The sequence below is a fragment of the Pseudorasbora parva genome, chromosome 5, assembly GCF_024679245.1.
Source record: "Pseudorasbora parva isolate DD20220531a chromosome 5, ASM2467924v1, whole genome shotgun sequence".
Classification (NCBI taxonomy): Eukaryota; Metazoa; Chordata; class Actinopteri; order Cypriniformes; family Gobionidae; genus Pseudorasbora; species Pseudorasbora parva.
This window is the reverse complement of record NC_090176.1, coordinates 21202800-21228223: the sequence shown is the minus strand read 5'-3', so window position 1 is coordinate 21228223 and position 25424 is coordinate 21202800. Positions and strand designations below refer to the sequence as shown.

Here is a 25424-nt window from a genome sequence, read left to right as displayed (position 1 = left end):
CACAGTCGAGAACATTGTTAAAAACATTAGTATTTATTTATTAAAAATTATTTTATATCCCAGTCAACAGGTATTTGTCGTGTGACATTTACAAGGTAATGTAGCCAGTATAAAAAGTCATGATTATAAAAATAATCTAGCAATAACAATTGAATTATGGACATGACTGCTAATTAACATTTATTTTAAAGCATTCATCATGAGCACTTTAAACTTCTCTAAATCAACCTTCTTCAAGATGTGGGCTTTGTGAGTTTTCTTCAGAATGTCGAGGTGATCTACAACCATCATTCCCCGGCAGTGGTTCCCCGCCAGCTCTACGGTGACCTTTTTGTCGTTGGTTTCAACAATATATGTCTCATCTATGGCCGCTGCCATGGCATAAGAATCACAGGAGATGAATCCCTGCCCCGCCACAAGCTCCTTCTCAATCCTCTCGCTATGGGAGGACTTCATGCTGTGCGCAAAGATCTGCTTCATAAAGCGAGCCTTATCTGTGTCCTGGGCCAGCCAACCGTCACAGAACTCCTGAAACAGACACATGCTAATATTATATGACACAAGTGCTGTGTATACAAGAATATTGTTGTATTTATACTATACATGAACACATGATATGAGGATCTCACCCAGGGTAATTTACTTTGACAGGTGAACTCCCAGGTTGCAATGTAAATTGGGCAAATGAATTCATTCAGGACAATATAAGCTGCTTCAGGATCAGATGCAAAGTTGAACTCCCCACACACAGTGGTGTTCCCACGAGCTAGACAGAAGTGATTGTTATTTTTCTATCCTGGTTAAAGTCAAATTGCATGAAAAATATTAATATAGAAGACAGGTACCAACAATACAGATCATCAGACTGATTATAATGTTTGCATTTATGGTGCACATGATTCTGGTTAAGGGTTGGGAAATATTGCATTGCATAAAACAATTAAAGACTATGAATTCATCTTTTTGAAAAAATATACATTACTGGTCAAATGTTGGGAAGATTTAAAGGTGCCATAGAATGAAACTTTCTGTTTCTGGTTTCTGTTGTGTCTGCCAGCTTAGAAAAGCTAAAAAGAAAACATGCAGCCAGTTTGTTATAAACTGTCTGAGTTTTAAAATGTCATTCGGTGACCTGTTTTAATTTGTTGCTGGTTTTGACATAACTAGCTAGTTATTTGAATATGACTGCCGTCTTGAGCAACATATGGAGCCCGCCCCTTTCCCATCCTGTTTTGTACATAGATAGTGAAGCGGCTAACGAAGGTGCCTTTCGTTTTACAATGAAGTGATCCTGGTAAGCAACCTGCTCTGTGTTAAAGATGAGACTAAAATGTAGTTTTAAAATCTTGACCTAAATCACTCTAGATCTGAACGTGTTCCAGCGTTCATATTTTCGGTTGCCAGATTTCAGTAATTTAAATCCCCCGATCAGAGCTTCACTGTTAAAAGACCACATTCTAGCATAGACTAGCATAGAAAATATGGAAGATGCATCTTTCTTCACCAACTTCCACAAAAGAAAATTGAAGCCGCCAATGTCTAAATATTGCACTGACATCTTGCGCAGATTTGGGACCGAGTCTGCGCATTAGTGACCTCCGAACCAGAATCTGCGTAGTAGAGAGCAGAAAGCAGAGCCGTGATATCAAAAGCCCGCCCACACTGATGCAGAACATTTCATTTTGTTAATGTGACAAATAGTTATGGAAATGTAGAAATTAAAGGCGTAAGTTTCAATCTGATCATGATAAAAAAAACTGCATAAAATCACAGAAGCCATCTTTTGGAAAAAAAAGTATTTAAAATGTAATTTGATTGTTTCATTTGTCTAGCATCCATTCGAATACATGAAGGGGCTCGGGTTATGAGCTGTACTGGGATCAGCCACCTGGGAGCAATCGAGACGCGCCGGCTTCAGATTTCAACACGAGTGCGGCTGGCTTGATTCTATCCGATGTTTTACTTAAAATTTACAATCTGGCAACCATGTGCACACGAGCGCTCACACGCTCTCTCTCTCTCTCTCTCTCTCTCTCTCTCTCTCTCTCTCTCTCTCTCTCTCTCTCTCTCTCGGATGATCTGAAAACAGCAATAAACAAGTAAACTGCATTTCTGCAATCTTCATTTTAGATTTTCTGCTTAAAGTGTCATTCAGTCGGTCTGTGTTCTGTCATATCTCTTCAAATGGCCATGTAAAACCGTATATATGGAGAATTTCTGCCCTTACCTAAGCAATATACCTTCTATGGAGATATCAAAGAACAATTTAAAATATTGTATCAATGTATTCTATGGCACTTTTAAGACACACAACAGGCACAACTGTTTTCAACATTGATAAGTACAATTATTAATTAATTTTAGCATGCAGCCTTGCCAAAATAACACACATTTTACCCCCCAAACACTATTTTTCCCCTGAAGAACCCCCCGAGAAGCTATTGTTTAGGGCTAGTAGTTGGCTGGTTTTGTTGTAAAAACTTGGCAACCCTGTCACACGCGCTGAAATCAGGCTGGAAAAGCGATCTTTGCCGGTGTTGTAAGAAAAGAAAATAATTTAATGATACACAGAGTACTTAAGCTGGGTGCACACTGTGCGATTTTGGCCACAATTTGGCCGTCTGAGACAAATTTAGCAAATCCTAAAAGATTCCTCTGATCCTATAGGCTAAAATCTGACGTCTTTGGTCGTTAGTTTGACATGTTCACCGGCAGCCGTGAACTATGAATGACCGTTGCGATCAAATTTTACCTCAGACGAAATTCTGGCAGTGTCAGAAGATTTGGCACAGAATCCTGCAGTGACTTATCCTACGATGACAGTCAAATATCTCTGTTTTTCAAGACAAACTATGACCAAAACGAGAGCTAGAGCTATTCTTTGAGCTATTTCTTTGTAGCCAGCATTTCAGTCCCGTGTGTAATGCAGCTCACCGTCACCGAACGCGTCATTCATTGATTATATAAAACTCCGGACGAGTTTTCTTGCGCGCGTCCGTTTTTAGCGCGCCTTCACTATCGTGCAGTCTGACATTAATGCCAACTGAGATCTTACAGTGTGACATGGCTTAAATCAGGGATCATGTTCGTACAGTCTGACAAGGGACATTCGCAAAGGATTTTGAAAAATCCCACAGTGTGCAGGACCCTTTACCCAACAGAGAAATTGTGATGGTGAATGCATATACAAACAAGCTCTCCGTTTAGCATTCGAAAAAATAATCCAAGCCCCTTTGATGACGTGCATGATTACGTTACTGTTGATCATCTGTACGTCATCGTCTAAAGCCCGCCCTGATGATTTCATTGGTCCGAATAGTTTCTGTTCGGGGATAATTACTCCTCTATGGAGTGAGGCCAGACCGAACTGCCCGACCTAAAAAATTTGTGGGCGGGGCTAAATTCGGCTGGCATCCAGGCTAATATTTTCCTCTATCTAGCGGTGAAAAGGTATATGACCATCCAGCGAATATTCGTTTCTGTTCCTCTCAATTTTGATTTAGTTTTAACTCCTACAGTGGCCGATTTAGTCCAAGATTAACATGGTAATCCCCCTCTTCACATTCGACACGGTGCCATCGAGGGTTAAAACCATAGACCGTGAAAAAAATATGGACGATGCAACATCATCCGTTTCTGCTTGCCCAAGTTGAAGCTTTCGGCGGCCTGCACGACACTGACATCTTGAGACCGAGTCTGCGCAGTAGTGATTTCAGGATCAGAGTTGCGCAGTAGAGAGCAGGAAGTACAGTCGCGATATCAAAAGCCCGCTCACACTCTCATAGATGCAGAACAATGAATTATGTTGGTGTAAAATAAACAGTTATGGAAATGTAGAAATTAAAGCTAAAGCTCCAATCTGCTCCCAAAAATCCTGAAAAAAGTCAGTTAGTGCCTCAGTGACAACTTCACTCAGAGAAGACGTCGATCTCAGCTGTCAATCATGACGTCACACCCCCCGTTTTTATAGCATCAAATAACTAACTAACACTAAACTTATTTTAAAAATGAACACTTGAAATGAAATCATCGTGATGATAATTGCCTTCAATGACATGAACTAACTTGTAACTAAGTGTAATTTTATTGTTTAGTTTGCCTCGCGTCCATCAGAAAACACAGAGGGGAGGCTATACTGGGACCGGTCACCGGGGGGCGATCGAGGCGCGAAAGCTTCAGTTTCTGAGAGGGGTGCTGCAGGCCTGGTTAAAACGCAAAAAGCGAAGCTTGAATTTAGCTAAGAATAAACAAAAAAAGTTACACAGTGTAGCTTTAATAACAGCACCGATAATAATTGAGCAGCAAATCATCATATTAGAATGATTTCTGAAGGATCATGTGACACTGAAGACTGGAGTAATGATGCTGAAAATTCAGCTTTTCCATCACAGGAATAAAATACAGTTTAAAATATATTAAAATAGAAAACTTTAAATTGTAATAATAGTCCTATAATACTGTTTTACTGTATTTTTAATCAAATAAATGCGGCCTTGGTGAGCATAAGAGACTTCTTGTTCAAAAATATCCAAAAATCATAATTATTACAAACTTATCTACATTTCTATTCGTGTTTTGATTCATGGCATTGATTCATTTTCAGTAAATTGGTTTAAAGGAACCATTTAGATTAATTTCAATGAGAGAAGCCATATTTGCTAGCCTAGAAATCTAGACGCACCCTAGCGGCAGCAAATCTAATCTGCCACGAGTATCGTCTAGTAACTCTCAATACAGTTCTGAGCTGTAAAAACCCAACTCTGGTCGGGCCAATCACATTGTGTCTAGAGTCAGTGGGTGGGGCTTAACATAACGACGGCCGAGTTGCGCTTGCGTGCTACTAGTAAACACAGAAGCTGGTGAACGGTGGTCTTTCGAATTAGCTTTGACCGCAATTCTGGAAGACTTAGAGTTCAGCTTTTCTCTGAGAAAAGTACAAAGAACGGCACTGAAGTTATTCTTAAGAAGGGAAGATGTGTTCTGAGTTTTGCCGACCGGATACGGTGAAAGTTTAATCTGTCAACGAGCTCTGCTTCACCTTCTTCGTTGATCTGGTTGGTTGTAGCGCTATCCTATCGCGTGCAGAGGGAGTTTGAAAGACAACCGTTTATCCCGCCCCTCGGATTGAGCCCTGTCAATGGTGAGTTACCAGACCAAACATCTTGATGTGGGTCTGGCTTGTCAAGCTACATATTTGCAGCTAAACTGACATCACTGCCAAGTAAAAGTCTATTTTTAGAGAAACATTGACTGTAGAATTCTGTTTTTAACTAATTATTCAAAGCGGTCACATTAAACTTCACTGAAACAAATTAAACTTAACAGCTCTAATATTGCATATACACCTTCCTTTTCTGATAAAACAAAAAGTTTTAGGGACTTACAGTCTGTATTGCCACCCATAATGTAAAGGCCTTTGAGTTTCTGGGGAAATAAAGGGTCCAGTTTCACCGCCAAAGCCACATTTGTCAGCGGAGCCGTAGCCACTAAAGACACCTTAAAGAAGCAGGAACAACACATGGTAAAATACTCGAAATGCATGTTATTTCCATTAATCAATATTCAATAATATAATCAATATTTGCTACTGTATAATCATATACACCTGTCCAGGATTCTCATTGACTATTCGGATCATGGCTGACACGGCACCCTCTTTCTGCACAAGATCCAGACCAGGAGCTTCGGGGTCTGGGGCGTCGCCGAGTCCATCTTTGCCATGAAAATCTCCAGCACCGACGGTTTCCCCCAAGAGCGATTTAGGCGCTCCACAGAATACAGGAATCTAGCAATTCAGAGACACTATCAGGTTTTCTGATTATGCTGTAGATGGCCATCATGTGCAACAATACATTTCTGTGCAGTAAGAAAAGTTACTCAAAGGTTATTTAAAGCTATACTGTGTGATATTTTCCCCCATCTAGCGGTGTAAAGGTGTATGACAATCCAGTGAATATTAGTTTCTGTTCCTCTCAATTACGATTTTGTTTTAACTCCTACGGTGGCCGATTTAGTCCAAGATTAATATGGCTTCCAGTTTGACCTTGTTCATGACTGCCGTCGAGTGTTAAAATGTGATAAGCGAAGCTTGAATTTACGGGTATGTCCCTCTTTGGCTAATGTACTTTCAAGATGGAGGGGCAACATGGCGACCGGCATTCGAACCCCTCGCCCATATGTATTTTCAATGGCATATTATAAACTTATGAAAATACTTTATTACTTGAAAGAAGTAAATATACATTAATGAGCACATATATTTTTGAAAGAACTAAGTATTTTTAAGCTAAGAATAAACTAAAAAAAGTAATAAAAAAAATAATAATAATCATGCTCAAAATATCTATGCAAACAGTTGCAAACCAAATATCACTGACCTGAACATAAAGAAATCCCTGAAAACAACCACAATGTAATATTTCTCACTTCAAAAACTTTGGTGAATTGTGATTTGTTCTGAAAATTGTTTGTACACACATTTCACACACAAATGTGTGCTTGTATGCTTAGTAAATGAGATCCAGTGACTGTAATATATTTTAGGTATGGGAGAGACATACTGGTATTTTGACTTTTTATATTTGGGATATGGTGAATAGGCTCTTTTTGTTTGCCCTTTGGGCTAGTTTTGCTATGCAGACTTTGCAACCCTGTTTGAATGAGCGTCACAAAGGGCAGCAGTGGCTCAGTGGTTCATGTAGGTTGCCTACAAACTGAAAGGTTAGTGGTTTGATCCCGGTTCCACCTGACCAAGTGTCGATGTGTCCATGAGCAAGACACCTAACCCCAGCTGCTCCCGACGAGCTGGATGGTGCCTTACATGGCTGACATCGCTGTCGGTGTATGAATGGGTGAATGTGAGGCAAAAATGTAAAGCGCTTTGGATGGGTCTGTTAACAGACTGTTTAACAGACCATAGGGTCTGTTAAAAGCACTATATAAATGCAGTCAATTTATAATAAGACTATCACAACTTCCCTTTTATGCACACTTCAAAAACTGGTCCTGGTCATTTAATGAACAACATATCACTAAAAAATCCTTAAAAGTTAAAATGTTTCTCGTTCTTAAATCTCAGTGGGGTATGTACTGACCACTTTCCAAGCATATCTCACCTCCAGACGCTTGCACACTTTCAGGACACGCAGGACATTCTTGCAGACGTTTTCTATTGAAGTGTTGCCATGAACGCAGGTGATGCCCAGGATCTGTACGTCCGGCACAGCCAAAGCCATCATGAGAGCCTGGGCATCGTCCACCCCACAGTCCACGTCCACAAGCAATTTCTTCATTTTGGCTTCTGCACAAAGATATGAGACCACAAGTCGTTTAGTTAAACAACAGTTTGTGGAGTATCCTGATTAAATGTCTAAGCTGGTGAAAGTTCAAACATTGAGCAAGACACTTCATAAAAGTAAAGTACTGTTGGATACGTAGGGTAAACATCATCCAAATGACTAATTAGTTGATTACTTAGTAACTAGTACACGCATGAATAAGGTATAAAGTACATCTCTGCAGGATTTCTCTTACCTGTAGTGAAGTGGTTGAAGACGTTCTTTCGAGCTTCTTTAAAGCTGTCTGGTGCAGTTGCGAGCTTTCGGTATCTGTAAGAAGAGTCAGTTTATCTGTAGGAGGAACTTTGGATAGTTTCTTACGCAATGGACTGCTTACACTGAGCTTCGTGATGCACTTCCGTTTTTTTAATTATGTATATTTTCAGTCTATTGTACTCATCAATTTGACTAAACGCCACCTGAGATAAGTGTCCGCAATAAGATTTAAAAATCTGGACATTTTCAGATACAGGAGAAGAGATATGATGATTATTTCACCACAGGGTGTCAATCTCTAAACTAGTCTAAATTAGTGACCGCGATGCTGAAGTCTCAGACCTGATGAATAAGAACCTCTTGTTTTTATTAAATGTTTTAATCACCATTCTGCCATTTTTCATTGTCAATCATTTTACTGTATGCAATTTTCATACAGTAAGCCCCGAATCCTTAATTAATATTCAAACTAGTTGACTGTGGTTGTCCTCTACGCTGTGTGTTACTGTTTAAGATTAATTAAATATTTAACATCATTACATTTATTTAAGGCATGTACCGAGCATTCATTCAACTATATTAAAAGACTGGAATAAAGCACCACCGCACACAAGCAAACCTTTGTGGCAGTCAAATTCATTTATAAATGTAAACTCAACCATTTTTGGTTTGAACTGGTTTAAAAATGGCCCTTAATTGGTCATGAACAGGTTAAAGCTGGAGCTAGATTCTAAGGACCAGTTTGGATTATTTTTTAACCAACAAAAAAAGGTAAGGGTTAGCGCACACAAAAATGAAAATGATTTCATTAATTACTCACCTTCATGTCGTTGGACAGATGTAACGCCTTCGTTCATCTTCGGAACACAAATTAAGATATTTTTGTTAAAAGCTGATGGCAGAGAAAGGCTTCAGAAAGGCAACTCCATTGTCATTCAGTACATTCCCACTCAAAAGACCCATAAAGGAACTAAAAACGTTGTTAAAATGTCCATCTCACTATAGTGGCTGTACAATAATTTTACGAAGTGACGATAATTTTTGTGCGCAAAAAAAAAATCTAAATAAAGACTTTATCCGCCAAGTTATTGTCTTCCGTAGTCTTCATTTGTGTTCTGAAGATGAACAAAGGTCTTATGGGTGTCCAACGACATTAGGGTGAGTAATTAATTAAATAATTTCATTTGGGTGAACTAACCCTTTATGGGCTGCAGCTTTAATGCAGAAAATAATATTTGTAGTTTAAAATAGTGATGTGACATTTGAACCAAAGTGTCGGAGCTTGTGTCAAGAATAAATAGGCGCGCCAGATGAAGCCCTGATTCGAGTCTTGTGTTGTTAGCGGAGAAATCACGTGAAAAAAGTCTGTTAGTGTCTCAGTGACAACTTCACTCAGAGAAGCCGTCGATTTCAGCTGTCAGTCATGACGTCACACCCCGTTTTTACAGCATCAAATAACTAAAACTAAACTTATTTAAAGAACGAACACTTGAAATGAAACCGTTGTGATCATAACTGCCTACAATGACATAAACGTACTTATATTTAAAGTGGAATTTGATTGTTTAGTTTGCCTCGCATCCCTTAGAAAACACGGAGGGGCGGCTATACTGGGACCGAACTGAGGCGCGGAGGCTTCAGTTTTTGAGAGGAGTGTTGCAGGCTTGATCGTTGCCCGTTAGGGTCACCAGACGTCCCGAAATCTAAACTGTTGTCCCGAATCCCGAGTCTGGCCCAAATTGTCCTGAAAAATATCCTAAAGCAAAATCTTGAGTAGTTATTGTCTGATAACCATTAAAATCTGTCTGCGGAGGTTGAGTCATCCTGCAACCAGCCCCCACCGGCTGCTCATTGGCTCCAGAATCTTTTTTCTTAAAAGTATACGGTAAGCGGCTAGTCTAGGCGCAAATTTAGATATGCATCGATAAGCTAATTTTCATTCATTACGTTGGCATGGCTGGTGTACCGGAACCCCAACACGCTAAAAAAAGCAAAAAAAACGCCCTGCAGGTACTGTAATTAATCTATGCACAAAGACAATATGACCTTTTTGTCCTCTTTTTGTTTGAAGCCTTGATAAAGAGCTCAAGTTAGGATAGTGATGCATGCGCAAAGGAGCGATTGATTATTCGCGGCACTGTATACAAAAAATACTTCACTACACAATTATATTGTTATTTTCTTTGAAGCTTATTAGAGTTAGGCTTTACAGAAAGGTTACTTACAATAGTCATTGTTTTTTTCTTTTCACACTTTACACAAATGAAATTTGAGTTCATGATTTTAATGTTATGTTTTGTGGCAAACTAAAGACTAATGACAGACTGTTGATCTTTGAATAAAAATATGTTTGGTTCATAGGCGTCGGAAGCAAATAAGAAGTGGGTGGGTCAGTAAAGGCAAAATATTATAGGTGGGGAAATAGTTTTGCGAGGGGGCCTGGGGGTTCTCCCCCTGAAAAAAAAAATATTTTATAGATGTGATTTCCTGCATTATGGTGCGTTTGAGGCAATATCCCTTGACCCTTCCCTATAATACAAAAGACCTTAAACCAGTCAATACCAATAGTCTAATAAAAAGACTATATTCATTTAACTGCCATAGAAATCAACAGCTTCACAGATAATGATAATGAACAAGTTGCATGTTTTTTATGCTCCGTGTCCAGATAGAAAAAGTGCCGTTTACTAAACGATTGATTGGGCCAGACAAAATTACAGAAATCACTATTTTATTTACTGGGCTATAGAGTAGGGGTAAGAGGTGCATGGCATCAAGTTTTGACACAAATCGATCATTGGTTCGAATCCGCCTTTTGCCACACTCGCTCTACTCCCTTTCCCATCACATATCAGATCGGAAAGGTATTTATTTTCAATAAAAATAGAGAAAATAATAGAAAAGGGGAAATAAAGCGTTTAACATGTGTTTAATAATACGTTTCTTAATAAGTTTCTTGGTTAAGGGGTAGTCAAGGTAAACAGACATGTGCTGAATTAGAGACGATAATGTGAGTGGATCCAATATCATTGGTCTTAAAAAGTGGGTGGGTCTTGTCCCACACACACACAATGGTTCAAACGTTCAGGTTTGAAATTCATTATCTTTTATTAAAGGCTACGCAGTCTAATATCATAGAACCCCCCACCCCCCAGACAGAGTCATTCAAATAATGCTCGTTGATCACGCCCGCTTGTGCTATAGAAAATACAGAGCAGACTCCCTAGGCCCAGACCAGTGTTCAATTTTAAATTAATCAATTTTAATAAGCAATACACTGCACTAAAACTGCACAATAAACTGTGCACACAGCACAAAAGAAAACAGTAACAAATCTTAACTTTGCCCATCCCAGACTGCTCTGTTGCATCTCTGCACTCAACACAGCATCACTTTTGTTGTAATTAACTTATAATTAATTAACTCTGTGTCTGTGTGTGTGTGTGTGTGTGTGTGTGTGTGTGTGTGTGTGTGTGTGTGTGTGTGTGTGTGTGTGTGTGTGTGTGTGTGTGTGTGTGTGTGTGTGTGTGTGTGTGTGACAGTTGTCTCTGTGCAAGTAAAGTCAGACAGAGAAAGATACATATTTAATTTTATACCCAGGCAATATATGTCTGCTCATGGATTTGTCTACTATTTATTTGCACAGCTAGCTGTCATTGAGCGATGAAGCTTCGGGCAATGACCTTTTGGTGAAGCAAATGGCTGCGAGGTCTCAGTGGTTCAGGAAGCCTAATTTTGCCATCACTAGTTTAAATCGATTTGCAGGCAGGCAGTCCTAAAATGTAACGTAAGGTGCGCTGATCATGCTGTTACCCCAAGATGCAAGTAGAATGCAGAAGTAATTAACGTTAGTTGTGCAAGTAGTCCATTATGTTTTATATAAGAATGGCTTTCCATTAAACATGTTTTATTTAGACGGTCGCGCTCTCCCATATTCTGAGATATACTGTAGGTAAATTCATTCTCAAGCAACACAACAACAAACCGAAAGTAACGTAAACTGTTTACCGAGTTTTGGTTAATCTGTGTGTCTGTCGTCTTCGAAGAAACACTAACGTTACTCTCAAATTCCATAATGGGCAAGAGAACATCTAAGTTACACGCACTATGTGCAACTGACTGATGCTTATCTTAGTTTAATATTATATATTTTAACTCCGTGGTTTAAAAAGTTTATTATTTAGTGCATTATTGTCCACAAGGGTTTCCGTAGGGACTCACTCACCACGAACTGGATCTTCTTCCTCCTTGAATCAATGTTGCATTGTTGCATTCAGGCCAGCTGGTTGAATCGGATCTTCTGAATGAACCGTTCACAAAGCCAGCCTGAAAATGGTCATGGTTCTTCAAAAGTGGTTGATGACGAGGCTGGAATTTAAGTTAAAAGCTCATTGAACCGATAACCCTTTTAAAACAGTAATACACAGCGCTGTAAACCATATTGCACGTGTCTTGTAAAGACGTTTGACGTTACTTAATCGCTGAATGAATTTTTTAATCGGTTTAAAATAATTTCGTCGCTGTCACGTGATACCTGGTGCTTTTCTCTGCGCGGTCACAGTTGGCAAACCAGAGTCGTGTGCAATATCAAGAGAAAACGTTTTTCTTTTTTAAATATTTTCCAGAGATTGCGGGATGATATTATTTTTGTAATAGTATTTACTTTTTTTAATTAGACAATTGTAAAGTATTAAGGAAAAAGTATTGTAATGTAACGGATTCGGCTTTTTCGCCCCTAGGATCATTGAACATAGGAAATGGTAATACTGTTGCCTACAATAATGGTATTATAAATATATCGGGGGCTCTCTGTACAAAACAAATAACTGTCGATTTTCAGACACCTTTTCTCACATTATCACACAAATTATCTTGATGTTATCTGGATCTGTATGTGGTGTAGCCTATGTGGAATTAAATAAATGTTATAGGAATTTCAAATGAGCAGCCTGCATCTCAAAAATTGTAAGTAGGCCTAGCTAGTCCACGGAAGTATAGCCTATATTTTTATTTCTATTCTGAACATATGTTGCCATTTTTTCTAGAATTTAAACTACTAAATAAACACTTTAAATATACAGGTCCTCTCAAAAAATAGTATATTGTGATAAAGTTCATTATTTTCCATAATGTAATGATACAAATTAAACTTTCATATATTTTAGATTAATTGCACACCAACTAATATATTTCAGGTCTTTTATTGTTTTAATACTGATGATTTTCGGCATACAACTCATGAAAACCCCAAATTCCTTTTAAAAAAAATAGCATATTTCATCCGACAAATAAAAGAAAAGTGTTTTTAATACAAAAAAAGTCAACCTTCAAATAATTATGTTCAGTTATGCACTCAATACTTGGTCGGGAATCCTTTTGCAGAAATGACTGCTTCAATGCGGTGTGGCATGGAGGCAATCAGCCTGTGGCACTGCTGAGGTGTTATGGAGGCCCAGGATGCTTTGATAGCGGCCTTAAGCTCATCCAGAGTGTTGGGTCTTGTGTCTCTCAACTTTCTCTTCACAATATCCCACAGGAATTTGGGTTTTCATGAGCTGTATAAGACCTGAAATATTTCAGTTGGTGTGCAATGAATCTAAAATATATGAAAGTTTAATTTTTATCATTACATTATGGAAAATAATGCACTTTATCACAATATGCTATTTTATTGAGAAGGACCTGTACTTACTAAAGAGAATATGAGAAAGAGAGGATGTGCTGTACGATAACTTGCTTGAAGTTCAGAACGCTTTATTATTTTTGTTATTCTTAATGCTAAATATGTTAGGCTTAAAATTATGAAATAATGTAAACATCTACTTTTTTAATGTTTTTATAGTTGTGTAGCTTATTAATAGATTTATTTATAAACTATACTTTATTGCAGTACAAACTGGTTATATGCATTCATTTATCATTCAAACAGATGGAAATAGTAAAAGCTTGAACCTACAAGATTTCCAGTATTGCAGTATTAACATTTTTATTTACATATATGTGACATGGCATCTGTGAAACTTAGGAAACTAAGCATGTTTGCTCAGGATGACTTGTTCTGAGAAGTTTGGACTTTGTGCACACAAGATATAGGCTTATAACAGTCAGAATGGGCCACACTCAGCAAATATGTCAGATCGTATCTGCCAAACACTTTTGATAAATTATTTTCATACATTCTTGCCAGCATGGAGCTATGAAAAGTTTACTGAACATCTGACAAAGGGCCGAAGAGGATCACTACTCCCGTCTTCAGTGTCACATGATCTTTCAGAAATCATTCTATGATAATTTGATGCTCAATAATGTACAATTATTATCAGTGTTGAAAAGAGTTGTGAAAAGTTTTTTTTCCAGATTTTTTGATGAGTCAAAAGATCAAAAGAACAACATTTATCTGAAACAGAAAGATTTTGAAGCATTGTACTATTCAAAAGTTTTGGGTCAGTACGATTTATTTAAAAAATATATTTTATTGTAAATAAAATTTACAATTTTTTATGTAAAATAAATGCAGCCTTGCATGGTGACTTGGTAAGCATAAGACACTTCTCCTAAATACATTATACATCTTACTGACATACTTTACATATACAGTACACACACACACACACACACACAAATATATAGAAAGTTTACAGGGGTTAGACACTGAAACTGAAACACTGGCCAATACAGAGTTGGAGGTTTCACACCTACATGCCTGCTGGCGGTATTGGTCTGGTGGCCAACCTTCATTGATTTTACATTCTATCAGTAAGAGCAGTGTTAGGGGTTGAATTAGCAGAGCAATACAATACTGTAATCCACACAACATAATGGGAGTTCAAAAGAGGACAAATTGTTTGCAAGTCTTTGTGGTGTATCGAGAGCTATGGTATGGTATCCAGGGTTGCCATACCACCACATAACCAGCCACATCCAGTAGCTGTCGATACAAGAGGAAGCTGTCTGAAAGGTATGTTTAGGTAGACTGTATCCACAGCTGCCACATTAAATGTGCACCCCAGCTCTACTGTTTCCACCAATAGCCAGTCAATACTCATGATCGTGCTGCTGTAACGTGTGGTCACTCGTGCCAATGCCAGATGCAGGTTTCATTGGTGCAACAGTGCAAAATTTGGCCTGGACAATGTGAAACGTATTGTTCTCTGAGTCACTGTCTTCACATCTGTGGGAGTTATGGACAGGAGAAGCCCCAAAGACGCATAAAGGGATAGTTCACACAAAAAGGAAAATTACCTCATGATTTACCCCTCATTCTCAAGTCTGACTTCTTCTTCTTTTTTTGAGGAATACAATCAAGAGTTATGTCTTGGCTCATCCAAGCTTTATAATGGCAGTGAATGGCTGTTTCTGTTTGAAAGTCCATAAAAGTGTATCCATCCATTATAAAAGTGCTCCAGACGGTTCCAGGGGGTTAATAAATGCCTTCTGAAGCGAAGCAATGCGTTTATGTAAGAAAAAATATCACAATTTAAAACTTTACAAACTAACTTCCGCTAACTGTCGTACATGTGTTCATGAGAGACTAGCGTTCTAGCATAGGACGTAGGACGCTCCGGTGAGAATATGCTTGTTTTTGTGAGAACTGTTGCCCCCCCCCCCCCCATACCGTTAAATAGGGCATTATTTAAAAGGACAGCCTACAGTACATTTATACTATACAAATATAACTCAAGAATGTCATATACACCTAGGATGACTTGTGGCTGAGTAATTCATGGGCTAATTTTCATTTCTACCAGAAAGACTCGGGGAGAAATATATTAACAATAGTGCATTTATTAACAGCACAGCAAGCTGATAGTGTACAGAGTCATTTTGGCGTAGGCCCCGTCCGAAGAGCATAATCCGAGGGTCTCGGATCTGCAATTCCTGCCTGAAGACGAGGGCAGGGGCGCAGCCGACCCCCCGGTAGGGTATGGACAGGGCCATCCTGGTGGTGGTGGGGAGGATGGGGGTAATCGTCACTTCAGTATCTGCGAACTCAAACATGTGTAAGTACAGAGCCTTTATACCGTGAGCATGAGAATATCATTGGATTAGAGTGAAGGCATTAAGTGACGTAGTAATTGAGTCTTCCCAGCAGAACTTATGCTAGAGCTTTCATTTTTGGGTGAACGTCCTTTTATCACCCGGAGTGTTTCATGCCCAGAGTAAAACACAGGGGTGGATCAGTAATTTGTGCTGCAATATCTTAGCAGTGCTTGAAGGGCGCATCACCCAGCAAACACAGCAACGTTGTAAAAACGTTTTTTTCATGTTGTGAAAAGGTCGCGATAACGTTTTTATCCGACGTATTTAATACGACAGATGTCGGGTTTTTTTCACGTTATAAATACGTTTTTTCACAACGTTGCAGAAACGTTCTTATAACGTCTTTATCACGTTGCCACGTCTCCTTGTAACGTTGCAGAAACGTCTTTATCACGTTAGCGCGTCTACTTACAACGTTGCAGAAACATATTTATAACGTTTTTTTATCACCTTACCATATCCTCTCCTTCCAACATGCAAAAATGTGTTTATAACGTTTTTGTCACCTACCACGTCCATCTCCTTCCAACGTTGTAGAAACGTACCACACTCAAACTGGTTCTTCACTTCACACATGCTGTGATCAAAATGTTTTTTTTTTTTGTTTTTACTGTTATCTTTAATATAAAAACAATATTATAACTACAGTAAGAAAAATATATTGTGGTCTTTTTAGATCTCTGTATAATTTGTCAAGGCTAATCACACGTTATAATATTTCTGTCAATCTTAATATTCAGCTTATTAATAACGCTTTTTACATTTCACCTTACCTGTAGGCCTTACCTCTGTTTGTTTCCCATTTTATTAAACTACATAAACATATGTAGTACTAATAATTTATACTACACACAACATTTGTCGGTCACTGTATTTATTCACACAATATAAAAAGCAATATGATAGAGGTAAGTTCACAAAAAAAGAAAAATCTGTCATTTACTCATCCTTGCATTATTCCAATCTAAATCTGTATGACTTTCCTTTGTTAAACACAAAGGGAGGTGTTAATGTTAACCTTAAGTCAGGAGATATTAAGCATAATGTTCCTTATACACTATTCACTTTTTTGAACAAAAGAAAGTGAATGGTGAATAAGAAACATTAACTCGAATGTCTAACAAAGTCATAAAAGTTTGGAACAACAGAAAAGTTACATGATAACAGCTTTTTCATTTTTAGTAGAGATAATGTAAATTGAAATCCTTGAGATAATTGTAGAAGACTACAATTAAAGCTCTCATTAATAATAAGAAAAAAATTCTAAACAGATAAATAAAAATACCGGTATGCCAATAAAACAAAATGGTACAAATAAAGTACAGCACATGCAAATTATGCAATGACTGGGAATTTAAATAAGAACATGAACAAAAAAATGTAGAGAAAAATCCATAAAAATTCAGTGCACAGATGTTATAACAAAAGAGAATAATCTATAAAATTTAAATTCTCATTTTAACTAATTACAGATTATGTTATTGCATATGTTATTTTACTGCAATCTATTTTTTCTATTGTACCTGGTGTACATTAAACAAGCTAAAAACCCCAGGAACAAAACCCAGAAGTTTTTATAAGCTGTTGACCCCAAAAAAACAACGAGTGTTTAAAGACTAAAGTGGATACAGGCACTTGAGACAGAGCGCGTCATGCTATATTACACTGAGAACTACACACACTGGAGGGGAAAGTAATCAGCGACAGGAAATATAATATATAATATATAAAACTGACATTTGGATATTTAACAAAAGGTTTACTGCACACGTAGGCATATGGAGTGTCAGGATCCCAAAATTGACCCATTCTTCTTGCTGAAGCTTCACGTCTTATTGCCTGTATCCACTTTTGTCCTTAAACGCTTGTTTTTTGGGGGCGACAGCTTATAAAATCTTAGTTATGTGTTTTTTACCTTGTGTGCTGCACACCTCGTCACATATGAGCTTTTAGACATTGCCGTTTTTGTTATAAGTAAAAAAAGACGAGGTGACCGCTTCACGCAACACAAAATCAATGGAGAGCGTTGGAATGTTTCCTCCCCGGTGTGGGCGTGGCCTAAATACACTCTGTCTCTATTATTGTTCAATAAATAATATTTTATAATATTGGCATACCTGATTTTGAGAAACAGTCAAGTGTTTTAGTCTGTTTCACATTGGTACACTAAATAGATGTATAATAGCAAACAAAGTTTAGTCGTGTTCCTGAGTAATATCTGCATGCACCTAATTCTGCAGAGAACATATAATACACCATTAGACAGCAATCCATATGAGACAGAAGTCTGGTCTGGAAGGTGGATCTGGAACCGACTTCTGTCCTGGTTTTCACAACATCTCTTGTTTATCCGTCTTCACAAACTGCCCTGAAATACAATTCAAACATCAAAAAGGATTGTTATAAATATAATGTGAGGTTCATACATTCACAATTGCCATCTGGCCTCGGTGGTGAAGTGTGCAGAAAATTCTGCCGGACTGAAATTTAGTCTTTTAGTCTTACCCTTCTTATACTAATGGTAACAAATTTATAACACAACAATAATTCACTCTCAAAACTACCTCTCTTTAATACTGCAAATTTTTGAAGTTTATGCTCTGCATTTCACCCATCCAAATGCACGCACGCACGCACGCACGCACACACACCGGAGCAGTGGTGAACATCTCCCATGCTCTACTACAGTCACCAGATTAAAATATTTTTGAGCTACATTGGAGTAGCCTATTTTGGAGGTCAGAATTCAGAAAACATTTTTCCTCCACCAGCATCACATTTAAGCACTATACAAATAAATGTAAATTTAATTGAAATGTTGAGCTGGGTATTATAGCCTAATATAGCCTAACAGTTTCTTTAGTAATAATATGTAAACAATAAATCTTATGTAAATAATAGTATGACATTCCGTGCTTGTGCAGATGCAGCGAGAATAAATCATGTTTTATTCGTAAATCTCAATTCAATTCAGTTCACTTTTTCTGGCCGCTGTTCTGGAAGCGGAACGGCTCATAATCCTATAGCCACTGTGGAGGACTTTTATTTGTCATTCCCATGATGAATTGGTGCTGTATTGCTCACAAAAGGAGTCCATACACAATACTAATAAATGACTGTGGTCTAAAGCCAGGGGCCCTATCATACACCCCACGTGTCTTTTACATAGACAGTAAAAGAAATGGACGGAGGGATCCCATTGCCTTCTACAGCGTTAAGTGATGTCAGTATAGGAGCACTCACTTCCTGATGGCTAAGCGAACTGCGCAGGCTCAGACTGAGCTTGAGGACGTAGATGTGACGTGAGCCTCCTGTCTGACAGCTGTAGGTCTTCTAGTAGTTGTGGAAAGTAAAAGCTGAATCACGTTGTTTAAATATTTTCTCCAGTTGCTTTTGGCTCACTATGGGCTTCTCCCCATTCTTCCCCCTTGACTTTATCAGACTTTATGTCTCCACGTCCCCCCGACTGTCTCATAGAGAGTAAAAGATTGCCTGCGAGCGTCTCCTCAGGTCTATACGGTAATTTCTCAACTGTGCGACAGAGTCGCGTTGGTTATGACGCATTCGTTAGCCTATTTTTACAAAAACAGCTTCTACGGGGCGATAGTGTAAGATACAAGGTAACGGAGCCTTTTATGCATTGTCGTGTTTCTTTAGAAATAAACAATGGACAAATTGAGACTTTAAACGTCTCAGATGTAAAGTTATTCACTGTCAAAGTGACTCAAAAATGAATGGGAGTCAATGGGATGCTAACAGCAGGTGATGGCTTGGTTAGCAATGGCCGCCCCTATGGGTGGAACGCTTTCCGAGCGCTAGATTACCCCCTTGGTCTTTTACTAGTTTCAGCCTGACACAGTTATGATTTTCATGTTTAGCATCACAATATTTAAATAGCAATGCCCCCCATCTGTTTTGCTCATTGGCTGCTGGTCTGAAAGCGAGGTATGTTCAGGTGCATTGTTGGCACGTTGCTATTTTTAGGAACTGAAAAGGACTGCTCATTTGACCAACAAAAACCTGGTCTAAAGACAGTAGTGCAATATTTTTTGTGTTATTTAACACAAAATATAAGTGTTAGTATTATGCACTTATAGGCGGGTGTACAACGCAGGTATACTCTGCACGCGACTTTACGCCCAAAACACACCCACTATGGCTCATTAAGAGATTAGGTACAACCTTTTTGGTCTGACACACCAAGCGTTCCCCCCCCCCCCCCCCCCCTTTGTTAAAGCTGCACTGTGTAACTTTTTTAGTTTATTCTTAGCTAAAAACACTTATCAACACTTAAACAAAAATATATGTGCTCATTAATGTTTATTTACTTCTTTCACGTAATAAAGTATTTTCATAAGTTTATAATATGTCATTGAAAATACCTACGGGTGAGGGGTTCGAATGGTGGTCACCATGTTGCTCCTCCATCTTGAAAGTACATTAGCCAAAGAGGGACATACCCCTAAATTCAAGCTTCGGTTTCCGCGTTTAAACACTCGATGGCAGTCATGAACGAGGTCAAACTGGAAGCCATGTTAATCTTGGACTAAATCGGCCACCGTAGGAGTTAAAACGAAATCGGAATTGAGAGGAACAGAAACTAATATTCACTTGATTGTCATATTAACACGGCCATCCCTCTCTTCACATTCAACACGGTGCCATCGAGTGTTAAAACGTGAATGGCGAAGCTTGAATTTTCGGGTATGTCCCTCTTTGGCTAATGTACTTTCAAGATGGAGGGGCAACATGGTGACCAGCATTCGAACCCCTCACCCATATGTATTTTCAATGGCATATTTTAAACTTACCAGAATACTTTATTACTTGACAGAAGTAAATATACATTAATGACCACATACATTTTTGAAAGAACTAAGTGTTTTTTAGCTAAGAATAAACTAAAAAAGGTTAAACAGTGTAGCTTTAAACTAGAAAAACTGGATTCAGACACTCCAAATGCTCCTGCGCTTCAGACCATGCTCTCAGATAAAAATAGAGGTCAATGTGTTTCAGTTTCCAACCCCTGTAAATGGTCTGTCTATATAACATAGAAGTGAACAACACAAAAAAGTAGCTTCGTTTTACGCTGGCATGTTATTTTAATTGTAAAGCTGCATGTTTGAGGGAAAGAAAGAGGCATTTTGTACAGCAAGGTATTTGAGCATACATTAAAAAAAATAAAAACAGACAGTGAAAGACCAATAAGGCAGCATGCTCTGACAACACAGCAGTGCTTTTGCACTTACAACAGTGGAAAAAAAATAGTCTGAAAACATAAGAAATTAAATGAACAAAGTGGTAAAATAATTAAATATACATTTATTAAAAATAACAATTAAGTATAATATTAAATAACACTAGAAGCCTACCTTCCATGCAGTGCATCTGGTTTAAATCGAAATCATTTTAGCAGAGGTTAAGAAACACACATGCTCTTGTCTCCCAAGTTGCAAATTTAAGCCTTCAGTATTTCAGTCTTGAAATATACAAACCAGGAACTACAGCCCAATTTGTGCATTTATTTGTGCAGAGTCAAAGGCTGATAATTTCTGACTGTGTTCATTACATATGGAGTCTTTTATTATGTTAAGCAATGCAACTTTTTTTGTTGTTGTTGAACTATGACAATATAATAAACTCTAAATACATCCCTCTGCTTTTCAAAAACAAAAGACTGCAGGGAATATTCTTCACATTGTAGGACCAGTTGCAGCAGTGCTCCTTATCAGATCAGAACTGACATTCATATCAACTAATACAAACGTCCAATAAAGAAACTTTGAACTATGAAAACATATACAGACGTCAATGAGCATATCAATAGTGTCTTTTCACATATTTCCTTACAAAGAATGTATATTCACACAGTATGCTCACTGTACAGAGACTAGCTGTGCTTGGCAACAGTATGAGGAAGCTTGTCCCCTTAAACTCTACAACCCGTACAATGCAAGTCAGGAGGGTAAAGGCCTGCATTAAAGCACTAACACTTTCGTAAAGAGAGAGTCTTACGGTAAATAAATAAACCAATCTGCCACGTCACAAATAGTCATACACAGATTCGAAATATCTACATATTTATCTTAACAAATGAGTTTGCCATGGTGGACTCTCTTAAGGCAGCTAGTTTTGTGTATACTTTAAATGAAGTGATGATGTGGATTCTCTAACTTAACAACCTAACTAATCCTTATAAATGTTAAAACTGGCTTTGTGAACAAATCATCTACTCTACCACACCACGTACACATTACCTATAACCTACTAAACTTTAAATACAATCTAAAGGATGATAAAACACAGCTTTGCTTTAGTGCTGATAGTTTTAACCTTTGTATTTTAGTACAAAGACCAAGTGTGGTGTTGAAAGTATTTAAAATGTATCAAGTAAACACCGATGGAATGAATTTGGGATTATTTGGGAATTGCTCTGATAAAGTAACAGGCCTTCTTACATGCGTTCAGTGCAAAAACCAAGTGAGCGACTCGTACACCTTCATTTGATTTTCTCCCCCCATCTCCTTTCTTCTCAGAGCCACGAGTCATAAAAGAGGTCGGGGATCTGAAAACATTAACATTGTCATCTGGATGATAACCAGAGCATGACTGTGCATAATAAAACCTTCCTTCAAATATGTGGTAATAAAGTAAAGTGAACGAGGAGAAACATGCAGCTCTAGTCACGGCGGGCTAGAACGGCGAACTGCTTGTCAGATCAAGTGTCCACTTTGCCATAGGTGCCCTCTGGTGGTCTGTACTGCCTAGGGAAAGTCTTCAGCTGGAGGGAGTTGAAGGCGTATTTGCGGCTGCCTACGTTTTTCATGGTGTTTTCTCGCCGGCAGCCCTCGCTGTGGACCAGAGAGGTGAGTGAGTGAGGGAAAGGGATAGAATGATGCGTAATTAAATGAATGACCCCTAACTGTAAGTGTCGTCTCACCTGCGCATACAGTCCAAGGCCTGGGTGAAGACCTGCGGGGCCATGCAGTGCTCATGCTGGAGGATTTGACATTGCTCCAGGGTCACCGACATGGCCGTACGGTCCTTAGCACTCTTGCAGCTGGTCACACGTACACCATTCAGACGCCGACAAACCTGAAGCAACACATGAGAAAGATATCACTGTGTTAATGACTATTACAATAATTTGTTCACACATAAGGTTTATACAGACAGTGGCGTGTACAGGGGGGTTGACATGAGCCTCTGCCCCTTTGAAAGTGAAAGTGCCCTTTTTGATCACATTGCAGTGCCCCCGCAAACGCATGCTATTTCATGCATTCTGACTTATTTACACTGTTAAAGAGTTGGATTCTCATGCTAAACACGTCCAAAAAAATAATAAAAAATTAACGTATGATGGAGTATGTCTGTGCCAAATACACTCCCGTATTTGGAAACAGTGGATGCAGTTTATTTTTCAGAGCAGCAACGGAGCTCTGCAAGTTTGTTTTTTCCCGGTCATGAGTGGAAACCGCAGGCGGTGAGTGAAACGCAAGTGCATATAATGTCAACAACATGAATCGAAAGTTATCCAGGGATAATTGAAAGTTATTCGCCAACTGCACGCATACAAAAACGCGGCTATTTTCGACAGAAGAATCGGTACAGCGTATCTGTCTTTTATAAATATAATAAAACTAAAAACTCTGGAGATATGAAGGATGCAATGCTACTCTCAAGATCAACAAGTGTTATGTATTAACACAAACATTTGCAAGCTGTCAATGCAGCAGATTTTATAAATGAGAATCACTACCTCACGATACGATACATGGCTCACGATACAGATATCATCACAATACAGCAATTCTGCAACCATCAATATATTGCTAGACAATCCTATAATGATACATCAGAATACTGTATATGTCTAACTATGAAAAAGGAAAAAGAAAACTGAAAAAGTTAAGTGCAGGTTTTCCAGACTTTGGACTTATTCTTGGCTGGGTCTCTATTATTTATTTTACTGTCTATGGTTATTTTACTCACACTGCTGTCCGCCATTCCATTAAAAAACTATTTTTCTTAGGCTAGGTCAGGGGTTTTCAGAAGATTCTAAGGGGTCCCCAGAAAATTTCTGAGGATTAAAAGATGAAGAAACAATGGATAAAGTCAACCGAGCAATCTAACTGTTTAATTTCTAACTGTCTCTCTCCTTGTTTGCCATATACATACTTTCCAGAATTCTATATGTTTGCTTCGTATGTTTCTAGTGAGTCGCTCACTAAAGTTCCACTTATCTCGCTCACTGGGGTTGGAGAGCAGTATTCTTAACTCAGTACCTAAGCTGCTTACATGCATTATTGTGAAAGTTGCATATACAAGTAATCTTCTTCAGGATTATACAACCAACATTAAGTATAGACAATTTAAGTTTGGAAATTATATGTTGTATTTATAATATCACACTTACTAATTATCTAACAGTTTAAAAGTTTTTTTCATACATAAAAATATAAAGATGGATTTTAGGTAGGGGGTCCCTCATAAAGGTTCATCATATTTGGGGGCCCTTAGCATCATACAGTTTGAAAACCCCTGGGCTAGGTAACTAATGTTCATATTCATGTGTTGAGCGCCACCTAGAGGACCCATTTAAGTAGCAACGCTGGGAGCAGGAAAATCTATTTAGAGGGCTTTATTTTATTAATTAAAATATTGATATTGATTCTTGTATCGCATGAAGGACAACAATTTATTGCCCAATCGATATTTTGTCCCATCACACTGAGAAGAAAACTGGCCAACCAATAGGATTAGTTATTTTGGTCACATGCCCAGAGCAGCTACGGTTACATAAAACTACAACTTGGTGGCGCAAACGAACAAGCAAATTGCTAAGCAACAGAGAATAGGAGAGGAAGAATCCAGGGCTGCCCCCGAAATTGCATATTCTCTTTAGTAAGTACAGGTCCTTCTAAAAAAATTAGCATATTGTGATAAAGTTCATAGTTTTCCATAATGTAATGAAAACATTTTTTTTAACTTTCATATATTTTAGATTCATTGCACACCAACTGAAATATTTCAGATCTTTTATTGTTTTAATACTGATGATTTTGGCATACAGCTCATGAAAACCTAAAAAACCTGGAATTGCAATCAAAGAATTGGCATATTTCTTCCGACCAATAAAAGAAAAGTGTTTTTAATAGAAAAAGGTCTACCTTCAAATAATTATGTTCAGTTATGCACTCAATACTTTTGCAGAAATGACTGCTTCAATGCGGCGTGGCATGGAGGCAATCAGCCTGTGGCACTGCTGAGGTGTTATGGAGGCCCAGGATGCTTCGATAGCGAACACCAGCAGCTGACATGGCACCCCAGACCATCACTGACTGTGGGTACTTGACACTGGACTTCAAGCATTTTGGCATTTCCTTCTCCCCAGTCTTCCTCCAGACTTTGGCACCTTTATTTTCCGAATGACATGCTACATTTGCTTTCATCTGAAAAAAGTACTTTGGACCACTGAGCAACAGTCCAGTGCTGCTTCTCTGTAGCCCAAAAGTGGCTTGACCTGGGGAATGCGGCACCTGTAGCCCATTTCCTGCACACGCCTGTGCACGGCGGCTCTGGATGTTTCTACTCCAGACTCAGTCCACTGCTTCCGCAGGTCCCCCAAGGTCTGGAATCGGTCCTTCTCCACAATCTTCCTCAGGGTCCGGTCACCTCTTCTCGTTGTGCAGCGTTTTTTGCCACACTTTTTCCTTCCCACAGACTTCCCACTGAGGTGCCTTGATACAGCACTCTGGGAACAGCCTATTCGTTCAGAAATTTCTTTCTGTGTCTTACCCTCTCGCTTAAGGGTGTCAATGACGGCCTTCT

At 38.5% G+C, this 25424-nt stretch overlaps 2 protein-coding genes across 7 annotated transcripts in view; both read right to left on the bottom strand.

Moving 5' to 3' along the window:
* Positions 1-12: 12 nt before the first annotated feature.
* On the bottom strand, positions 13-11932 carry si:dkey-4e7.3 (uncharacterized protein LOC402865 homolog). 3 transcript variants are annotated; one of them, XM_067443465.1, is made up of 8 exons: positions 11779-11886; positions 8374-8410; positions 7534-7607; positions 7116-7300; positions 5606-5785; positions 5385-5496; positions 630-766; positions 13-528 (listed from the first exon to the last, which is right to left on the bottom strand). In XM_067443465.1, the coding sequence occupies exons 4-8, from the start codon at positions 7290-7292 to the stop codon at positions 181-183; spliced, it is 954 nt and encodes a 317-aa protein (XP_067299566.1). In that variant the 5' UTR covers positions 7293-7300; positions 7534-7607; positions 8374-8410; positions 11779-11886; the 3' UTR covers positions 13-180. The 3 variants fall into 3 exon arrangements, with proteins under 3 accessions (XP_067299566.1, XP_067299565.1, XP_067299563.1); XM_067443464.1 differs by lacking the exon at positions 8374-8410 and having other exon boundaries at positions 11779-11932; XM_067443462.1 differs by lacking the exons at positions 8374-8410; positions 11779-11886 and adding an exon at positions 11562-11747.
* Positions 11933-20671: 8739 nt separating this feature from the next.
* The window catches only part of inpp4aa (inositol polyphosphate-4-phosphatase type I Aa), a 38117-nt gene continuing 33364 nt past the window's right edge, over positions 20672-25424 (bottom strand). For all 4 annotated transcript variants that reach the window (XM_067443458.1, XM_067443460.1, XM_067443459.1 and 1 more), the window contains 2 exons: positions 22534-22688; positions 20672-22444 (listed from right to left, as the gene is read on the bottom strand). In XM_067443458.1, coding sequence (XP_067299559.1) covers positions 22312-22444; positions 22534-22688 — 288 coding nt within the window. In that variant the 3' untranslated portion in view covers positions 20672-22311. The remainder of the gene's footprint in view (positions 22445-22533; positions 22689-25424) is intronic.

Bases quoted from the DNA above. Each gene is read 5' to 3' on its own strand.
- si:dkey-4e7.3 (XM_067443462.1), bottom strand. From the start codon at position 11,644: ATGTTCTCTTGCCCATTATGGAATTTGAGAGTAACGTTAGTGTTTCTT. The intron at 7,608-11,561 runs GTAAACAGTTTA...CTCTTCTTACAG, and splicing joins CACAGATTAACCAAAACTCG to ATACCGAAAGCTCGCAACTG. The intron at 7,301-7,533 runs GTAAGAGAAATC...ATCTTTGTGCAG, and splicing joins CTTCAACCACTTCACTACAG to AAGCCAAAATGAAGAAATTG.